A 22,446-nucleotide genomic window follows, 5' to 3' on the forward strand; every position below is an offset into this window, starting at 1 on the left:
CGCCGAGGGGCATCTAGTTGGCTCATTCATTCTGTTTCTGTTCCATACAAACAAAGATCCATCCACATGATTTGAAAAGTGGCTGAAGTCCTCTTGCATACAAATACGAAATTACTGCTTCTTAAAATCGTCGCGTAGCGTGTCCTGTCCACTGTCCACGGATTTGACAATATCATCATGCAGAATACAACTATAAGCATTAATCCAAAAAATAAGTCAGACGGTATTTCGCAGTTTTACTCGTACTAGGATTGCACTTCAATCTGTATCGTGCAAAGTGCATGCGTTTCGGGTTCTCGATACGAGACTGCGGGGCAGAGTCTACTTACAAATCTCTGTATAGCAAAATGATGGTTTAGCGATTCCTCGTTAATATTACGCCCATGTATTTATATAATCCCAATTCACGTCTGAGTATAGAATATGTAGCTACAAAGGAAATTGTCAAAACCGATGTTCCGGAGATTCTTCGAGCGTAAAGCAGCAATATCCTATAAATTTCCCGGTAAAAACGCGGCTATACACCGTTCTCCACACCACAGGCATTGCGGAGACCGCAACTATTCTGAAACGCATTTAATCATTCCGAATAAGGCCCAACAAAATGTACGCATCAGCATACCCTAAATAATCTCCAAAGAGCCGCTGACGTATGGAAGATACGGTCAAGCGAGCGTATTCCTGAAATTTAGATTGATTATATACCAGCGCGCTATCGAACGGTTGCCTGAAGCAATTCGAACGCCATTTTGAATACGTCACCGATTGTTCAATTTTCATTCACAGTCTCAAGGGGCCATATCTCTTTCACATTCGCTCGCGGAGTTCGCAGCACACAGTTATACTGAGTATAATCTGCTATCTGTTTCACATCTGGTTTGCTACTGTCGCCATGTCCAATCGTATTTGAAACCTGGTTGTTTGGTGGCTGTTCTAGTAATCAAATGCGGAAGGGTATAATATTTGCTTTTATTTATGTTTTTGGATGGGTATGGCTAAATAAACGTAAGGATGGTGTCGGTAAAAGTGCTGACACCTTTGACGTGGTTTCAATATGACGGGTAATTTAATTCAAGCGAATGACCGTCAGTATGATTGCATAACTTCAGCAATGTTGATTTTGCTGCGCTGAGCCGTAGCTATACGACTCACTTGAGTTAAGTACGCTGGCGTGAAATAGCAATTGTATTATCGGTCCCGGCCCGTACTGGGTTTAGAACACCATGGAATTATAGCAGTCAAAATTGATTGTATTATATTGATTTTATTGATTGCATTTTCTTATCGTACTGAAATACTATTTTGCTGGAATCTAATTATTGTGTGCCATTGCATATCATTGCTATATTCCATTGTACGCTATCTTTGGCCGTGGTGCAAAACACCTTCGGGAGATAAGCACCCAATATTTTTTTTGATGACAACAACAACAACAACAACAACAACAACAACTGTAAAATTTACTTTCCCAGCTTTGCTGTTGGTGCAATACACAAATCAGTTAGACGGCTATTTCCGGTACCAAACTGTGCTTTTACACCCATTCCAATTAGGAAAAGGGATCCAAATACAGCAACGTTTATGGAGTAATATTTCGGGGGTGTATAGAGTGTTATGTTTGCGAGTACCGCCTTTTTCGGATTCCTTTCATTTTAAGAGCTACATGAAAACAAAGTCCGCTGTACCCCTGCGGTATACTTCCATAGGAACTGTGGTATTCCACCGATTTCCACCCATCGGAAGGCCCTGAAAGCCTAATTTGGTGCCCGAAAGTACCGTTTACTTGATTTACACCGTTCGTTAAGGTGGGAATCGGGAAACACACGATTTTCATTTCCACAGAAGCTTTTATGTCATGTCCGACTGACCGCTCTCCGCATATTGCAGTAACATGTTGTTTTGAAGTGAGCGATCCGTTGATCACAATGTAAGGCAAGCTTATTATAATTACTTGAATTCGCATTATTTTCTGCATACTAAATTGAGATGATTTGATTGTTTTGGATCTCTTATTGAAGTGGATAATTGCAGTAAATTAGTCCCCATAATCGAACGTGCCTTACTTCCATCTGCGCCCTAACAGATACAATATATCTCCCTTGCAACAGATACTCTTGCAACATATTTCCCCATGATTGCCATCGAATGAGTTTCTATTACTTCAATCCGATTTAATCCTTTCACGATAATTAGTTGATACTCATCACAGTGCTGTGATATCGCAAACGTATAGGTGATTCTAATTCCATAAATGGGATGATTTAATACAAAATGGTAACGGCTGTATGTATTGCCAAGTCAAAGCAATTAAAAACTAGGTGAATTAGTTTACCTGAGTTCAATAACAACAAGCTATTGTAGTTTCCCAGTCAGAGAATCGCGGGTTGCCGAAATATGACATGTTTCACAATGAATCTGGCTCTGTTGCAGTGCATTCATTGACACGGCATCGATTCCAATATGGTGCGTAAAATCGTAAAACCTTAATTTCCAATCTAGACGCTTGCCTACAGGCTTACAGTGCATCCGCGTGTGATTCATAAAGGAGACCTGATACATATTGAAATCGTGTACACGCATCAAAAAGATCCTGAAGGCGTGGAGTGAGGTGGGAGGGGGTGTCCAAGTACTCTTTCGGTCCTGCGGACAGCGGGCAAATTGATCATGTCGGTATTCTTCGTGTAGAAGTAGAAATATGTTATCGCATCATATCGTAGATATGTATGATGTGTAATCCTTGCGTAATCATTTTTTGAACGCCGCCACAGCGCCCCTTAATGGGGCTGGTGGAACCACTGCTTCAACTCGTCATATTCGTTCAATGTGTTAGATATCAATATGAGATCGTTTGACGTCGACGGATTACGGGCCAGTCGTTTGATTTGTGATTTTCAATTACCCTGATGCCATTTTACGTTTGAACAACATGAATTCCTCCAAAGACAAGACTGAATGCCGTAGCAAATTTCACGACTATGCTTTACTTGAATCTGTTTTGATCGGAACTGTAGTATGCGTACGTTTCCTTCGCCATCGTTCCGGTAGTGGGGATGGCGGACATATGTCGTGCCAATATGCTCATATCGTTATACTTGCAATGTGACGCGGCCTTAATATCAGGACTGTAACTGCCGCACCCGAAACTCCGGAATTTGTGGGGGGGAGCTAGAAAGGGCCCGAAATTATTTCGTAAATTAGCATAAATTAATAAGTTATAGATTTTTTTAAAAAATTTATGCAACTTTTAAAAATATTTCGCGTAAGGCGCGATTTAATATCCCCAAATTTCTGGATTATTGGGTACTCCACACCCCCCGGCGTCGGCCATTACCGCGCCACGACGCACTAAGACATGTACATTAGGGCTGTTCAAAAATAACTTTTTGTTCTGGATTCCAGCCATTCAGTCATTAAATTGTGAAGCTACCCTAAAAAACGCCGCACACCAAATTTGGTTCAATTCTAACAAGTGTAGGGCTCCGCAGATCCAATTAAATTTTTTAATTTAAATAGGAAAATTTAAAAAAAAGAAATTTCAAATTTTTCTGTCAACCCCATGACATTGTTGAGCTGTCTTCAGAGACGATGCAAAACAAATTTGACTCAATTCTAACTAGCAGAAGTGGAGTTATTGGAGTTTTTCGTCGATAATCCGCGGATTATCCACCAATCAAGGATAATACGAGAAATATCAACGAAAAACTCCAATAACTCCGCTTCTACTTGTTGAAATTGAGTCAAATTTGTTTTGCATCGTCTCTGAAGACAGCTCAACAATTTCATGGGGTTGACAGAAAAATTTAAATTTTTTTTTAAATTTTACTGTTTAAATTTAAAAATTCAATTGGATCTGCGGAGCCCTATACTTGTTAGAATTGAACCAAATTCGGTGTGCAGCGTTTTTTAGGGTAACCTGACAATTTGATAACTGAACGACTGGAGTCCAGAAAAATAAGTTATTTTGAACAGCCCAATGTACATGTACAATTGTACAGTTTTAGGTCATGTAACATGCGACTCCAAGTAGTGTGCTAGAACGATCGGCGGCGAGAAAACATGGGCCGCAAAGGACTGCCCTTATGCTTATCGAAAACTTCCGTTATATACATTATACATAGGTCTATACGTTTAATTGTCTATAGGCGCCTAAATAAATGGCTGGTGCCGAATGTTCGCAATCTGAACCGCACAAGACAAATGCCTATACCCAGAAGAAAAATTTAATTGCCAGTGAACAAATACCAACTTGAAATCGTGTGCGACTTTTAGTTTAGTACGTTTGGGCGATTTCAATATCTTTTGACATAGCAGACAGGAGGTCAACAACATCGTGAAATGAAGTTATAATACCGCCCGAATATGTTTAGTTATTATTTACGTGCCCTACAGTTTCCAAGACACCTCATTCAGCTCTACCGGGAAATCTAATTACGTGAGTAGGGAGGATAACAACTGATAGTCACGTATAGGCTATGTAATTTCCGATCATATTGACCGATTCTATCATGAATTGTTGAAAATATTCGCGCGTTTCGGCGAAGTAATGCGTCTCACAATGTTGGCCGTAAGGCGCGGAAAACACGACTGATGGTTCATCACTCTATGGGGGGCCCAAGACCAACGTTTTAAGGGCCGCTGACGAAATGCTGTTACGGTACTGCTTAATATAGCATTGTCTGAAAATGTCAAGTTTTTACACGCCATAACGGTACAAATTTCGTTACAGATCAAGATAGCTCGAGACTCACCACACCAAAGTGGCAAATTGAACAATTATATTGTATGATTCTAGCAATCCGACCATCGTACCAGGGTACGAGTTCCTGGATAGGCTGAGAACGCGAATCTCATTGCATCTCTCCGTATATACAATTATACATATATTTCTTGGAAGAAACATATTAGCCTTAACGGATTTCCGCAGTACTCCCACTTGTTTTGTGACAGTCAACCCAAATATTCTGAGATGGGAATCATGATATATTTCTTATATCAGACGGTAAATGAGAGGCCTCTTTGGTCTAACTATCAATAAATTTATGATGGTATTTATCCGGTTAGCGACATTTAATTAAATTATATGTTTCCTGGTCGAATTCTAAATTATAACTACAGTATGATATAGAATTGCTTGACTACACAGTATACACACACGCTGTCCTCAGAGACGTATATATTAGCGGTGGGAAACCAATGGGAAATCGTCAATAACATGGACGCTTTTCTCATTACTATACTTCTTACTGCGAATACCAAGAGTCAGCATTTGGTGGGTATCGCCATGCATTATCCAACACCACCTGGAGCATACGCTGCGTAGCGCATACGATTGGATTTTAGGGCATCAATCTCTCATCAATACAAAGTCAGGCTGTCACGCTTGCTCGTGTGACTATTGGTCGAATAACTATTTTCAATCGATCGTATACGATCCGAAAATACGTAGTGACTTGTGCAAACTACTGGATTTTCAAAATGCGCTACTAGAACTAGAACTACTCGCTTTTCAAAACTAGAAACTAGAATTAGAATAAGAAGGGGCGACTTAAAAAAAAAACGAAAACTAAAAAAACTAGATTCAATTGCGAAGCAACTCATTCATTCTTATTTTATCGGAATCGGAGATAGAATCGGTGATTCAAAAGGACAGATTTTCGAGTTAGAAACGGGAGGGCTTCGACCATAAAAATTCATCCCATGTCTCAGAGCTAGCGATGGATGCAAGAACATCACACAACGGAAGACGGGTATCACGACATATGCCAGTCGGCGATACGTGATTTTTACTTGTTCGACAACTGTTTTTAAAGCGCTACTAGAACTGCTTACTTCTCAAAAACCGTAACTAGAACTACTCACTTTTCAAAATGAGCAACTAGAAGTAGAACTACCTTTAACAGCAGTTGTTAGTTGGCAGTCAACGAACTAGATTGGCAGTTTTTACGAGTCTGTCTAGTGCCTACATCCGCAATACTCCCTGTAGTTCAATAGCAGCCACGTCACTCGGCTTACATCCTCAATGTGTATGAAAACATACTGCACAATACCACCCACGTAAGATTTCAATTTCAGGTGCAACAAAACTGAATTACCAAATCCCCGTCGAACATATTTCAATTGCAACACTTTCAAAAGAGTAATCCGTCTATATTTCGTCAAACACCAAAAGGTCTAGAGCTGTTACATATCGACGGCGACGCAAAACACAAAATAGCGTGAAAGTGGGTGATCGGTATACAAGACGACCACAGCATTATTATTGCTACACGCCGTTATGCGATAATTTAGCGGGAAAGTTGGACTGTGATATGCATATTGTAATTGATAATAATTTGCAAGCGATGTAGTAGCATCCTATACATATGGCGGAAATGAGTCAACGCGTCGAAATAATGGTACATTCGATATCGACATAATCGGCTTCATTCAATTTACAGTACTTATTGCTACTTCCCGTCCGCGAGCAGTACAAAGCACAGTTGCATCGTGGTAAGAGTAGCCTACATCTGTTTTTGCATATTCTAAAGATAAGCTGTGACCGTGAGCCCGCTCTGACTGTTGGGTGCCCGTAGTCAAAAAGAGTCGAACCACAGAATTTTGACAAAGCAATAACTTCTCCACGCTACATACTTAACACTAGGGCCGAGTATTTGGCTTCAAGTCGATATCAGAGGATCACTTGTTTTTTTCGGCCATACCTATTTCATTACACTGTATAACAATGCTCACTGACATCTGTACCTCCAATGGAGGCCCTCTATATATTCAAAGATATTCAGTATACAGGATTGGCTCATACTTGCCGCAACCAAGTACAAGTCGATGACATACTATGAATCACGTAGTATATCAAATGTATAGAGTTATTAGACACATCACGCGTATCAACTACCAGCATAAATATAACTACATCAACAGTAGCTAGTGGTTATCAGCACCTAGCTACCATAGTACAGCTGTAAATGATGAAGCAACTTTGCATAATGCAGCTTCCACAGCCGCTTCGGATAGAGATGATCGAGCATCGCTATTCACAGTTATTGTATATGTAGCGAAAGTTATAACTGATATACACCGCAATTTCGATACCGACAGCATTCGCATTAAACTCTTAGGAAAGGTCAGCACAGTTATACGACGCCGCGTGTAACCACAATCAGTTTCCCGTCAGTTCCATATTCTCAAAACGTACTACTGCGATCCGCCATATTGAAATTTCAACAGGCGACCGCATATGAGAGAGGAAATTCCATTCTACACGCGTCTAAAGACGTGTCATTCTACACGAGCATAGTCTCCAGACAAAAGACAGCCTTGTTGTTAGCGAAACACATCGGCTACGTCATTGAATGTTTTGCTATACAGCGCGCACTGCCTCGCATACGGCGCGTTGAAAATGATGATGCGCGGACAGCGTTTCTTCAGTACTAAACGAATCTTCTGACATGGCTAAGCCGCAGTAGTCCACAGTCACATATTTCAAGCCGACTTCGTGACTAGTTTGGGGAAATTGTGCACAGCTTCAACCTGAAAAGAGATATGAATGTTAACAAAAGTTATAGGAAGGGCTTCTTAGGGGTACAGAACCTCACTGCAAAATTGAAAAGTATATTCATGTTGACATAAACTAAAATATTTTCAACTGACACTCGTCAGGGGTAACCGTCAGCAACTAGTAGAGAATCGGAAAGAACATTGTATGTAAACAATCGTATCACTAAATAAAAGCTACACGAATTGCATATAGCTACCATTTTGCATGCATCATGATCTCACCGTTAATCGGGACATTCATCATATATACGTCTGCGCTTAACGACTGCTACATCCTACTTATTATCGGGATTTTAAAAACAATCGTAACCTACAGACTAAAGACATAAGCAACATAGTCGCCAATTACTCGTTCTTGGCACTAATTACTCAGCTCGGGCATTTGATTCACTCGCGAATAATAATCACTGTTGCAATGACATTTTCAAGAAACGGTTAACAGTAAATAAGCATAGAAATGGTTCAAACGTTTCCGGACACAGTTCGCACTTACGCGCGCCGAGCTACTTGAAATATTTCAGGGTAACGCGATGCAGCGAACTAACATTTCAGTCACGTTATTCGAAACTCAAACAATTCAAACAGCAGTTGGTTGTCGAAACCTCCGCTCTTGTATCAATAGACTAATACCTATCGAGAATGCTATCCCGGTAATGATGTCCTCGCCGTCTTTAAGTAGGAATATCTGCTACTTGCTGACAGAAATGCACAGAATCAGCGAATTCCAATTCTATGCCAATGATCCTCGCCACTTCAATCACTACACGTCACACGGTAATATATTTATCGGAAGAAAGCTGAGAGGTCGAGTGTATTCGTGCGTACCTAATCCAAGCTGGTTCATTCGGTACGCAGAACGGCGCCCACGGTCGCTAAGCGTCTTTGTATAGAAAATAATGTCATCGGGTCTCGGGTGACCACTAAACAGTGTGACAAAGAACATCGACTGGCTGTGAGCAGAGGTGGCAACTAGTAACATTTCACCTTTTCCACATTGGAGTGGAACAAGAATTATAGCGACTCAGTTCTTTTTTCAAAATTTGTTTGCAATTAGAATTACTGAATTCGCGCAAACTTGGAATTAGGATTAAAATTTGCATTACATACAACCGAACTTTCACAAATTGGATTATTATTGGATCAGCGGCATCTCTTCTAAAATTCATAGATTTATTTTGAAGTAGGTGAAAATGCATGACGCCTGAAGAACTTCGCATGCAACAATTCTACATGATTGCGTACGTGAGGGCGAGTGATGCTGCCACAATACGGCGCACATGATGTGACAGCTTTACGTGCTATTTTTTTGTGGATGTCGTATTTCATTGCTAGTCTATTGAAATGAAAAATATAACATGGTATGATCATAGAAATTTACAAGCAACAGTTGGGTATAGCACGAGACCACCTGATGTAACCACACTGCGGAACCCAGGAACCTGGAAGACTTAGTCTGATTTGTGAAATCTTTCTATACTCTAATTTTATCTTTAATTATAAAACATTTCTGCTTTTCCAGGTGACGCTACAAGAGAACTGCTTATCGCGAAAAGATTCAAGCCTAATGTACTAACATTTGCCATTGTCATGCTAATGAGGATGAGCTCTTGTTTTTTGATATTCACTACATTGATCATTTTACACCAGGCCGATATTCTTTCACATTTGATTCCGTGTTGACCGACTTGTAGCACGGCCCACTTCTAGGCTTTTTATAAGACACCGCTTGCGCGGATCACTGGGCGAGGAGGAGCTTGGATAAACCTCTAGCACTTAGGTAGGAATTCTGGAGTCGATCTCGATCGATCCCGCAACCCATTGGAGTTGTAGCTCTGAACTCCGGTTTAATACGTACTGAACTTGACTTATAATGTATCTCCTTATAAGACGGAATTGAATTGAATTTCAGAGTATTTTCGAATTTATTCATTCTATTTCTAACCAAATTCGAAAAACACTACGTATCTATCATTTTAAAACCATTAAAATTTCCAAAACTGAAAGACCTTCTATTTTCCAACTGTGGTGTCTGGTACGGTGTGGAATAAACGACCACAGCTACGTTCCATATATTTGGTAACATTTGGGTCAATCACTAAGGGGCTCTGTGTGATTTTGTGTGAGCCGAAATTTGACGGATAGCGGTATATCATTCATCATCATATTACGAAGAAAGATCATTTGCATTGCTGGTTCGCTGCATTATCTCGCGAGGGTGACCAACAAGTCACTGCAAGATCAAAATGAATCCATCCAGCTCTTCCAAACTATCATATAACTATATAACCCATAACTTCAACTGCAATTCCAGATGAACCACGCCCACGACACTGCAGTCGACAATATCAGAGGAAGCTAAGTGATGGGTGATGGTCCATTCGTCTTGGGCCTGTAAGAGTCACCGATCTGTCGCATGCAGAATGTATGTCTGATTTGAACTTCGTCCAAAAAATAAGTCACAAACGCGCTGTATGCGTTGGACTTGATACCTATTATTGTTATAGCTCGAAGCCATTGGCAAGGTTCGCTATCTCATCACTTTTGAACTTCGGCGAGAATCAATCAATCAAATTTATTATTATGAATTCCGCCAGTTCAAAGTACCACAGGAATTGCGATAAAATCAAAAGATAGCAAGGTAGTAACCGCTACAACACAGTTGGACAACTAGAAATCTTTCAGCTTTTCTTAATTAGATTACAATTTGAATTATAACTACGCAGGTTGTTCCGAATTAGATTGGATTCAAATTACTGAAATCGCGAAAACGTGTAAATTTAATCAAGTGCAGTTCATAACCAATCAGAGTCCGTTCTCGTGAACACGAGGGCGGCAAATGTCTGTACACCAACTTGGCTCGGTTCGCACAAACAGTTTCTCCTGTATCATTTTCAGGGACACCAGCTATCAGATTAGAATTAAAATTAGACATGGCCTATACTAGGCCGCGAATGAGAGCGAAGAAACATTTCACAAATTAGATTAGAATTAGATTAAAGCCATTTCGATCCAATTGGACTAATAATGCTAGAAAACTAGAATAATGCAGTTGCCCAAGTCTGCACTAGAAACGACATAACGACGCTTCAGTTTAACCAGATCCCTTTAACATAGGCTTCAGATATATACTAAAATGCTATGTTCAGATTTAGTATGTATAAAGTACGGAGATGATGACATACGGTAGTGCTCGCATTTGCGATGAGTTGTTAACAGAAGAGATAGCTATAGTCTTAGATTTAGCATATTATACAAAATTTCACTAATTAGTGCGAAATGCCATCTCATACTTCATTTAAATTAACAATTGTTCATGCGGAATTACATTGACTCGCAAAGTAGTCTGGTGTTTAAATCAGTATTGTTTACCAACCGGCATTTAATGCAATAGGTGCCGCTAATTTCGAACATTGTCTTGAAAATAATCCGGCTTCAATTTTAAATTAATGATCGCCACTTCGTTATATTGTAACTGCCGTAGCATCGCTTATCCCTGAATATCCCGCTGACTGGACATGGGTATAGGATGCACTGTACTATCATTCGCTGATACTGAAAAATATTGACTTGATTTCGCAACGGGGGGACGGAGAAAGGTATACAATATACATGTATAGGCATACGTATGATCTATAATCGCGATATAATTCTTAGTTGGGTTCAGTCGCCGTGTACTACCCTTTGAGTGTGAATTGACAGTACCCACGCTGTTTGGTAAGAGTGTACTCTTACAGACGTACTCTTCAGAATCTGAAATTAATCAAAGGTCTGGTCTGGTTTGGATGGGATTACTCCAAGTTCATCGCTGTCGTTATTTCGAACGCGAAAAGAAGCACCATATCAAATTATTTCCGAAGATTTAACGCGGACGGACAACTGCAAGCAATTACGAATCGTTTAAAATGATTTACTGATCGCTCGCATTTAGAACGCACGTCACGTTCAGTATATCACGTAGGAAATGTTTGAAATAGTCGCACTCGAGAGACTACTGCAGTAATCGCATTCTTCTCTACATGCTTGGCGAGGATCTGAATGCTACTTGAGATAAATCCACAGGCATTCCTCACAAAGCAACACAATATATTTGGTCTATGCTTACCGAACCGCATTCGATTTTCAGATATTGATTCTAATTGTTTTGCAGTACGGTACTCTACATCTACAATATAAGCGTAGTTTCCAGAGCTGAGCACATTCATTCGAGCGCTCGAATCCGAATCGAGCAATAATTCTAATGATACGAGAAGAGTATAATGAGGGACGATTTTTTAGAGTACTGAAATGAAACGGTTCTGGCCACCATGAATTAACGAATCAATGAAAATGATTGCTTCGATCGTAGTTACTACTTTGGAACCCTTCAAACCTCGATTGGTCGTATCGCTACGCATGTTAGTGGAAATGACATATCTGTAAAGTCGTTATCAACCTACAGCATTGTCACAAAGTGGAATGAAATAGGCATGATCGAAAAAAAAACAAAGTATCTTTATTATGATGTAAAACTGGCAATATATTCTTTGTGGTCGCATAAAAGGTATATATTTGAACTCTTCACATCTTCCATACTGTTATGGCGTCATAGCCAGTGTTATTGGATTGGAAGCCTAACACTCGATCCAGGATCGCATCACTCAGGTACTCGAATTTGCCCTGCCCTAATTGTTACGCCCTAAAATTACATAGAAATAACGAAAACTCATGTGTATACTGCGGTATTACGACAATTGTCATATTCACGCGATACCCCACATCGCAAATGACATCAAGACTTTCGTACACGGCACTGATGTAATGAATTAGTGAATATACTATCATACACATTGATTGTATTAGTTTCGATCAATATCTTCATCATCAGTGCCTGATAGAATATGGCATACGTCTGTTACGAGTCATTTATTTAAGCGAGAACCTACGCAGGCGATTTCTTTTTTAATTTGAAAAGGATATGCCATATGCGAATCCAAATTGCCTTTCTTCCACAATATCCTGCGCAAGCCAATTCGCAGGGCTGGTCGCCATGATGCGAGGATGAAATCGAATGATTCGAGTCGAACAGTGAAATATGATTATTTCGAGTACTGAAATGGTACGCTCCTTACCCCAGAAAGGTAATTTATCAACGGAAATTATAGTTTTCGCACTATTTTTCACCGTGGAAGCCTCCAAACCTCGATTGGTATTGTCGCAACATGCGGAAAATGTGTTGCAAAGCTACGTACGTTAGTGAAAATGGCATGTAGGTGAAATCGGGATCAAGTCATAGCTTTGTCACGAGTACGATGCAATGCCAATGCCAAAAACGGCAATACTGAATATTGTATGCTCTGACCACGGCAGTTGAGAACTTTAACACATAAAGCGGGAAATTTCTGTGAGCAATTACAAATCTGCGGATTGTGCTGATGTAATCTTGGAAATGTGGGATTTATTTAGCGATTTGTTTAGAACGTGGGAGAAAATACACTTTAAGTGCGTATTAAAAGATATTCTATTCTGAACCCCATCCTACCTCCACCATTTGATTTACATGACTCTAGATCCGGAAAATACGGATCGATACCGGGAGCGTAAGTTCATTTGATACCCGATCAAGAGCAATCGAATTAGTCAGGCTCGCTCATCTTCCCAACAATGCATAGGGCGCTGGCCGGAAAAAGCCAACGCGATTAAGCTAAAACCATACTGCTGCGTATATTTATCAAACGTTGCCCGACCAGATAAACGCATTAAACACGCTTTATGTAAACCAGTTGACTTGCTGCTCATGGGTAGGGAGGACTGCGGGCTTCGATACTATTTCCCACTGTGGAAGGCTGTTGTACACCTCGATTGGTCGAATGCTAGGTCTGGGCAAAATCGAGTACCCGAGTGATTCGATTCTGAATCCCGTAATATGCTTCGAGTCGAGTAATCGAGTATCACTCATTATATGACGTCATAACAGAACGTAATATGTGAAATTTAAAGTATGAACCTTTTATGCCACCTCAAAGAATATAATGCCTGTTAAGGATACTTCGGTATTTTTTCAACAATACCGATTTTATTGCTCTTGGTGACAATGTTGTGGAACGGTCATGACTTCGGAGATCTGCTAATTCTAGTAACGTTCGTAGCTTTGTACGATGTTGCATATGCTACGATACGACAAATCAAGGTTTTAAGGCTTCAACAGTGAAAATTACTATCGAAACTATAATTCACGTTGATAAATTAACTTCCAGTTGCGAGGAGCGTATAATTCCAGTACTCGAAAAAATCGTATTTTACTATACTTGAGTCGAATCATCACAATTAATACTCGATTCAGATTCGAGTACTCGAATCAACATGCCCAGCCATAGTCGTATCGTAGCTTACGAAACATGCAGTAATAAGCTACCCACGTTACTGAAAAACGACACATATATGTGAATTCGTGATCAACTCCAACATTGTCACAAAGTGCATTGAAATAGGTATGGCCGAAAAATACCTTCCTTAATGTGATGCAAAAACGTCATTATATTCTTTGTGGTGGAATAAACGATGTGTATTTGAACTATTGAACACTCAAGGTCATTCAAACTGTCGTGACGTCAAGATGAGTGACACTCGACAAAATGCAATACAATCAAACGCTTACATATATTGGTTTGCGGCTGATATCAACATGCTTATTAGTTACACTCGTAACACTTGACACGAATTTTGACACGTAAGGAATTAAGGGATTCTTAACTGTCCCGTCTTAACGTAAGCGTACATCACGCCACATGCATCAAATCTACTCGAAAAGGAACTTAGCACGTAACATACCGTAGCACTTTCCGGCCACTGTTTTGCATAACCAGCAGAGATGAGCGGATTTGAAATTTCTATGTCCTAATCCAATCCAAATCCGAACCTTCAAATCCAAGTCCTAATCCTAATCCATAACTTTTTCATATTCAAGTCCATGTCCAATCCTAATCCGATTCTAACTGGAAATTCAGAAAAAATACAAATTTATGCAATGGAGGGATTCGAAAATTTTCTTCCACAACCAACGATTCACTTGATTCAAGATAACTTAGTAACCATAAGTACATTAATAACTGATCTGAATAAAGTTTGTCGCCATTCGCCACATGACATTTCAATCTCCCAGAAAATAGCTAAATCCAATCCAATTCCTAATCCATTCCGAAAAAATGTCTAATCCAAATCCAATCCAAATCCGAAAAATTTTTACAAATCCTGTTTTTTCAAAACTTAATCCTAATCTATGCTCATCTCTGATAACCAGCACTATAAAGAGTGAGTTCATCTCACCGGTTATCGGGATTCGTGGCCATACATATGTGTTTATTTCGTTACCGCTAAGCATATCATTCGCGGGATGGGTGTTTTGTTTTCAATCGGGAGATTGCGCACGCACAACCGCGCCCATGTGAAATAATGATCAGAAGTAAAAGAACTACAAGAGGTGACGGTAATATCTTTTGATAACCGGAGACTAATGTTAAGTGGTATAATATTGTTTAAGACCTTCTGCACAGTAAGGTATAACACGAATATCTGGATATCTGTAGATATAGGTACAGACCTCTACAATATTGACACTTATATTTTATTTACTTAGGTCTTGTTTACAGAATTAGCCAATGACAAGACGTTGATAAAGGAAGCGTATATACAAGCATAAATTTGCTGAAGTTTTTACACGCTGGTCATTCGCTACAACTGCATATAACTTGTTGAAGCTTATCTTTTATCTTATGGTTCACGACAAAGCTTCACGTTGAATGCGCTCGAGACGTGTAGCAGTAGGTGGAGGCTATCACGAATGCATTGAGTGAGCCATATACAAACTGTATATAACACGGCTGTCACATTGTAGGACGTAGGTGTACCAAAGCGTCCGCATATTATATTGTGAAGGAAATCATGCCAAACCACTTATCATGTTACGAACTGTGGAACTTTGCGCCAATTCCAAATGCAAACACAACAGTACATAAATATACCAAGTGCTAACGTGGCCAGGCAATGTTTTAACACTTTGTCATACTGAATGGCAGCTATAAACTATGCGCAGGACCCATTAAGTTGCCATCTCTTAGACAAGCATTGTACGCCAAGTATAGTAGGAAATGCAGCATGAAATTGACAATATAACGGGCCTCTATTGATAATGCATGTCAATGATACTGTCACACGTCTATAAGACTACGAATGATGATTTTGCGATGGACTAAAGACATGAATATATAATATTTACAAAGTGACCGGTCGATCGGTACCAAACGACCCACAGAAAATGCGAAATGCTCTGCATTGACGTGATACGGATTGTTGAAGATACACACACATACAAACTACGTAGATTTGTAAAACACACCGCTGCATGGTAGGCGTGGTCAACTACATAATTCTTGCTGACTAAATTGATCAAATATAGCGAACTGCCGGTAATCGAATTCCAATCTAATTTGCGAAATGTTTCTTTGTTATAATTGTAATTCTCATCTAATTTCCATGTTTTTCTGAAAATGATACGGGAGAACTGCATAGTGCGGAACGAAATATGCTTGCTGACATTTTCCATTCTTGCGCTTTTGAGAATTAACTCTGCGTTGATATGAAGTGAACGTGATTCAATTTACAATCTTCCATGAATTCAGTAATACGAATTCTAGTCTAATTTGGAATGAACTATGTAGTTAAAATTCTAATTCTAATCAGATTTGGAAAATCTGACAATTTTCTAATCGTCCAATTAGGCTGTATAGCTATATTTGAAAAACCAATCGCCACGACCAGTTTCACACTTTCTCGTCCTGCTTGCAAGTTATTAACAAATATGATATAGATTTATTCAAATGGCCAGGGAATGCAAATACTTTTTTAACTTCCTACGTCATGCACTCATTCCACTTAGCTCGCTGATACAGTTTGCTTGGTTGTCAACTATAAGCCGACCAAGACATAGTAATTACTACATCAGATACGTTGCTGTAATAAAACTGCGGAATGCATTATGAAAATAGAAGAGGGATTTGAAATATCAATAGATTACCTAGTTATCCCAGTATATTGAAACATTCTTCAGCCAACTCTAAGCGCTGGGCATATTAGTTTAACCCTTCAACAAGTACAGGCTGCAGAAGACTTGCAAGTTATATTGTTATGTTGTCTACTCCCAGTCGTAACGGTATGTCGCAGATTCATTAATATCGCATCAAGTCAGATTACATGTACAGTGTAATCCATGACATCTATATCCCTGCTATGCAGTGAAGACAGCGATTTATTAATATCTAAGGCATACGAATCCGTTATCCCATACCAAAACGTTTTATACCGTCAAAATAGTGTTGTGAATCACGACTTTATCAGGCAACTATTTGCCCGGCTGTCATATAAGTTATATGATATACAACGTATTGCAAAGTGGACGCCAAATTAAGTCCCAAGCATCTAACATAATAGTGGCCTATCTCATATACACTAAAGGATTAAGTGCGACGGACTAAGTGCGATAAAATACCACGCAGGGGAGCTTGGAACCAATCAAGGAATAGGAATTTCGATTTAAATGCATGAGATCAAAAATGCAAGACTTGCATTAGGCCTCTAGCGGTACAGATATATATCTAAAGCGTGCATCGACTAACAACGATTAGATATCAATTAGCGCGCCAAAATATGCGCGAGAGCGTGTGAATATAATTAATATCGAAGACGTTGATACCAGTGCAGGACAGCTAGATAATTTTCATCAATTTCCGGATGAATTACGGAATTCGAAAACTTTGGAAATTCGAGTCCATATCGAATCAGAGCTCATTTTCGAAAGCACAAGAATGGCAAATGCCTGTACGGCAAGCTTGGCTCGTTTCGCACTATACAATTCTCCTGTAGCATTTCAGGAAACCAGAAAATACATTAGAATTTAAAAGAGTGTATAGAAACATTTACGAAATTAGATTAGTGTTGGATTACTATCATTTCGCTCTAATTAGTCCAATTAGACAACTGGAATTATCAAGTTTGGTCGTAACAATCAATTCGAGGCCTGCCTATCCCGATTCAAAATCGCCAAAAACCGACTCACCGTTCGTGAACATTTCCAAAGTCATATTCCTCCACACGTCCCTCTGCAACTGTTGCTTAATTCCCAAAGCGGACTGTCCCACCGCCCACTTCCGCGCGACGGGCGAAGCCCTCGATTTCGCGATCATCTTCATCGAATAACTCGGTCTGAAGTCCCCAAACGCGGCCTCCAACGTCAGTGCGGGCTCCACCGGAAAACAGGACGTTATGCTGAAATCGCGCGGATTGCTGTCGTGCTTTTGACCTTTCGATTTGCTGATGCCTCTGTGCGATTTGGCAGTTTGCGAGCAGTTCTTTCGTTTCGTGTTATTCGCGTTACGATAAGAAGCCTGGAACGAGCTGTCCGATCTGGTGCTGTCTGTTTCAAAATTATTGGATGATACGGAACTTTGGTCATCATCGATCTTTTTCTCATTACTCCCGCGATCGTTAGAGCGCCGCCGCGCAGAAATCCTCTTTGATGTGCGTCGCCGGCGAGGGTTATTATCTTTATCGTTGCGCGCCGCTCTTGAATCGCGCGGACTAATTTTAGACAGGCTAATCACATCTGTTCTATCCGATGCGGTGTCTTTCGAAACTTTACTGCTTGTAATAAAGGTTACGCATTCTTCACTGTCAACATCGCTATCGGTAAAAGCGGTTCGACTATTCGATGATGCATCTGTCAATGCTGAAGGTGTGCTTTGTGGTTGTTGCGAGAACACAGATATATTGTTCCGTTCCACTGAATAACTTTGAATATCGAATTGGTTTTGATTCGTGTCGCGTGGTAGATTCAATTGCGGACTTGAAGTACCGGCGTTTATTCTAACGCACGTTCTGGTCGGTGTTGAAAACGGGTCCTCTTTCCTAATCTGGATCGATCTGTCTTTCTTTCTGTATTTGCGAAGCTTACTCTCAATCGATTTTTTCCTATTCTTGTTGGCGATCGCTCTTTTGTGAGCGGCTGTCTTGATTCTCTCCCTGCAAAGCACACTGTCCACTGATATTTCTTCATCTTCCTCCGCCTTAGCCGGGGCTATCCCTCTCTTGGCTGCTTCTCTCCTGCGTAACTTGATGTTGGAGAAGACATCACTGTCGCGAAGCGATAAATCAGGTATAGGCGTCTTCCCGCCAGCGCCTTCGTAAACAAGATTTTCAATTTCGTGATTCCGCCTACGGCGTTTGTTGAGTGGCGGCGTAATCTTAACTTCATCCAAAACCGGCCTCTTTACGCGCCTTCCTGATTTCGAATCACGTTTGGAGGAGAGTTTCCTTGTAATATCAGCGTGGCGCCTTTTCGTTTTTCTGCATTTTTTCGCTGTTGCCACCGAATGATCTTTAGACACACTTTTATAATCTCTCTTTACAGCAGTCACTGATATTCTGGGTTCGATCTTACGCTGCATATCCGGCTCTGGAGAGCGAGGCGATTTCTCCTGACGGTTAACATGGCGAGTCATTTTGCTCTGTACTGCGTCCTCACTGATTGCGTCTTTGGTCGGTTCTTTTGGCTTCAAATATCGTGTCAGCACGTATTTCTTGTTGTTGTGGTAAAAGCACGTCGCCCCATCACCTAGTAAAGCGCGGAGATGTTTTCCGTCGACAGCCAGCCCTTCCTTTGAGCCTGGATTTGACAAGGCTTTTATGAATTTAGATTTGAAAGTGTTTGGATTTTCGGATTCGTCGCATTTCAGTTCAGGTATTGATGATACGTTGGACGTCGCACTAGATAAGAAACCGTTCGATACAGTGGATGGAATTTTGAGCGAAGTAGGCGTCTTAGATGAGTGATGAATTTTGTTCGGATGATTTTCTGCTTCTTGTGATTCCGATGGGCCTCTCTCGTCACTCGTTTCGTGGTTATTCAACGTAAATTTTGGTTGACTTAAAACGAATCGCGTTTTAGTGGGCGACGACTTGATGGGAGATGTCGGGATAGACGTTTTATCTTGCATCGACACCCGAGGTATGGCTATCTCATCTTCCAAATCACTTTCGCCTGAGACCTCCGATTCCGAACTCGAACTACTAGATTCCGAATCGATGGCCTCCTTGACACCGCCTTTTTCGGACGAGCTAGAGTGTAACGAATCGTTTGAGCCGCCAAAGTTTGAATTACGGATGCGGTATAGATTTGAAGACTTGAACGATTTCGCGTGTGGCGCACACGCAGCTACAGTCTTTCCGTGACTTTCAACATTACGACCGACATTATTAGTATCTTTTGACTGCTGACGCAAGTCGCTAAAGGAAGGCGCCTTGCCTTCCCGCGTTACCTCGCCCAACGAAGTGTTTTTATTTTCGTTATACGCCACGTGAGATGATAACTTTCCAGAATGCGTAGTGTCCAATTGTTTTGATACCGATATGCTTGTACATTCATCCATGCCTTCATTGATTATTCTGGTCACGGGTCGATTAGTTACTGTTTTCACGGACGAGGTGATGTCTGTATGTGCCCGCGCGGTTACTTTTGTCGCAGTATTTGTGTAGCGTGCTGCGTCTGGTGGTAATGAGCTTGAATTCGCAACATCATTAAGTCTTGAAGAAGACAGACCGCTTGTGACCATCCTAGAAGAAGTAACTGCAGTGTTACTGGTACGGGAAACGCTTTCCCGTTGTGGAGTTACATGTGTGATAGTACTCGGGCTGGTACATTGCGAGAACTTCTCGCAAATTACCTTTTTGTAATTGAAAGCGTGTTGGGAAGCCGATGTATTCGCGATAAGAGATTTACTTATGACTTGAGAGTTACCGCACGTACTTTTCGCGACGGGAGAGGTCATGTCAAATGCGCAGACGTAATCCGCGTACTGCGAAACCAGTGATGTAGTATCTATGTCGCGATTGTAAGCCCTTGATGTTTTGGTAATATCCGTTTCTCGACTGCTATCGACCGTTGCATTATTGCGCGCGATGCGAGTACTTCCACTAGCAGGCTTGCAATGATACGCTGTTGGATTCGAATTTAAAACGCCATTGGCAGCACTGGTTTTTGATTTCGATTTAATCGACAAATCAACTGCCTCATACGGTCCTTGGTAGTGCGTTCTAGCGGTCTTACTTTGCACGCTGCTAATTGGTTGGAAACCGCGAGATCTGGATGGGTCAAGGGAAGGCGATAAGTGCAAATTACGATCTGTAGTTACTAGCAAACCGTTTCCATCTCCCGCGCCCTGCCCGAGCCTCATGTCTAACAACGTGGCGGCTGCCTCCACTTCGTTAAACGATGAAGTTTGGTGAGATTTGTACGGTCCTGCGTTGCATTTCCTATTCATTACGTGCGGAGCTCGAGAATAGCACCCTTCAAGGCGGTTTAGTTTCGTAAAAGATGTGGTTTGCTTTAGGTTGCCACGTGAGTCCGGTTTGTGCGGTTGAATGATACTCGCAGATGCTGTGGCTTTTGAAGTTGATACGTGTTGGTTTCTATGTTTGCCAAGATCGACTATTCTTCGACGGGACGACTCTGTCGACCTTGACATCCCATGGGAATTCCGTTCTTGTCCATTTCTAGCAAGTGGTATCGTATCACCTTTAGCCATATTGTTATTGGATACTGAAGATATCGGCGTAGCATTCAAAGGCGGATTCATATGCAATGGTGCTGCTACTACGTTATTTGTTGATCTCCATACAGTTGAGGGCACGGTTTTTCGCTCATTCCTAGCTCCCCTGCTTTTGAACGATGATGGACGTTGCTTAAGCCGCGCAGCAGTCCTTTCAAACATGTTCTGTTGTCGCGAAGGTATATTCGCGTTATGCGGCAGCATATTTCCGAACTGTTGATGCGGTAACGCTACCGGTAGCAATCCATTAAATAGAGGATGGACGTTACCAGCCATGGTGTTTGCGAACGAAAAATCGCTAGATAGCATGGATAGCAACAGTAGATTCCTCGCCACGTCGTTAGATAACATGTGCGATTCGAAACTCGCCATATCTTCGCTCGCAGGCAAATGAGACTGCATACTTCCATTCGCGGTGGAGTTCGCCATTTTGCGCAAAGGCGAAGTAGCGCCGGGCGCTGGTTTCGCGTTGCGCGATACGGCGGCCGTCGGCGCTGTCCATGCCTCGGAGGCCGCGGCGTTGACATCGAACGACGCCATTTTGTAATTACCTCAGAGCAGAATATTCCTACAAATGCATATCTATTCCTAAGAATGGGGTTAGTAAGTTTAGCAAACGAGGAAATTTCAATGTTCCATACTAATACAGCAGCGAATTTACGATTTACACTTGATGCGAAATGGATCAGGTATCGATCCGTGTAAACTGTTTTATGAGTCACCTATGAAATGATGAGGCATAATCTCTAAACATTATAGCAATAGTTTAGCTATCTACGACACATATTCACTGTCAGATAGTGCGTGGCATCGCCTTTCATCGTCAGCTAAAATCAAATACAACTACACAACATTGCAAGCTATAAACGGCGCGTCGTATAATGATTATTGCTACGTACTCATGACTTGCTCGCAAAGCTGAAAGTCTACCCTTTGCACTCGCTATATCTCGATAACAATAATATTTCTTACTTAGTAAAGCAGCATAACGCCGCTTCCAGCTCAGCGTCTTCTCAAAATGGCTAGCTCAAACACTGGCGAATCTAAAAAGAGCAGCGCAGCAGACTCCCGATACATAAAGAGTGAGAGGAGAAAAGAGAAAGAACGAGAACTGCCGGAGGGACGAGACTGCTCGTAACCTTAGCGTGATATTGTGTGTGCGACTGCGCGTGCGCTTCTCGCACATTGCAATTTAAGCAGAGAGTAAGCCAATACATTTCCTCCTCTAGCTAAGGATACGCAGAACAGACGTTACCAT

General features: G+C 41.1%; 1 protein-coding gene across 3 annotated transcripts; it reads right to left on the bottom strand.

Moving 5' to 3' along the window:
- Positions 1 to 6,126: 6,126 nt before the first annotated feature.
- On the bottom strand, positions 6,127 to 22,165 carry LOC145443218 (uncharacterized). 3 transcript variants are annotated; one of them, XM_080321204.1, is made up of 2 exons: positions 17,634 to 22,165; positions 6,127 to 7,527 (listed from the first exon to the last, which is right to left on the bottom strand). In XM_080321204.1, exons 1-2 carry the CDS (start codon positions 21,726 to 21,728, stop codon positions 7,480 to 7,482), a joined length of 4,143 nt encoding a protein of 1,380 aa, XP_080177330.1. In that variant the 5' UTR covers positions 21,729 to 22,165; the 3' UTR covers positions 6,127 to 7,479. The 3 variants fall into 3 exon arrangements, with proteins under 3 accessions (XP_080177330.1, XP_080177331.1, XP_080177332.1); XM_080321205.1 differs by having other exon boundaries at positions 6,127 to 7,520; positions 17,634 to 22,164; XM_080321206.1 differs by having other exon boundaries at positions 17,642 to 22,161.
- Positions 22,166 to 22,446: the final 281 nt, after the last annotated feature.

Source organism: Botryllus schlosseri, chromosome 7, assembly GCF_051294905.1.
Source record: "Botryllus schlosseri isolate E-star chromosome 7, Bs_hap1, whole genome shotgun sequence".
Taxonomy (NCBI): domain Eukaryota; kingdom Metazoa; phylum Chordata; class Ascidiacea; order Stolidobranchia; family Styelidae; genus Botryllus; species Botryllus schlosseri.

Coding starts and splice junctions, on each gene's coding strand:
- LOC145443218 (XM_080321204.1), bottom strand. CDS start 21,728: ATGGCGTCGTTCGATGTCAACGCCGCGGCCTCCGAGGCATGGACAGCG. Junction 7,528..17,633: donor TGTTCACGAACGGTGAGTCG/GTTTTTGGCGAT, acceptor ATCTCTTTTCAG/GTTGAAGCTGTGCACAATTT.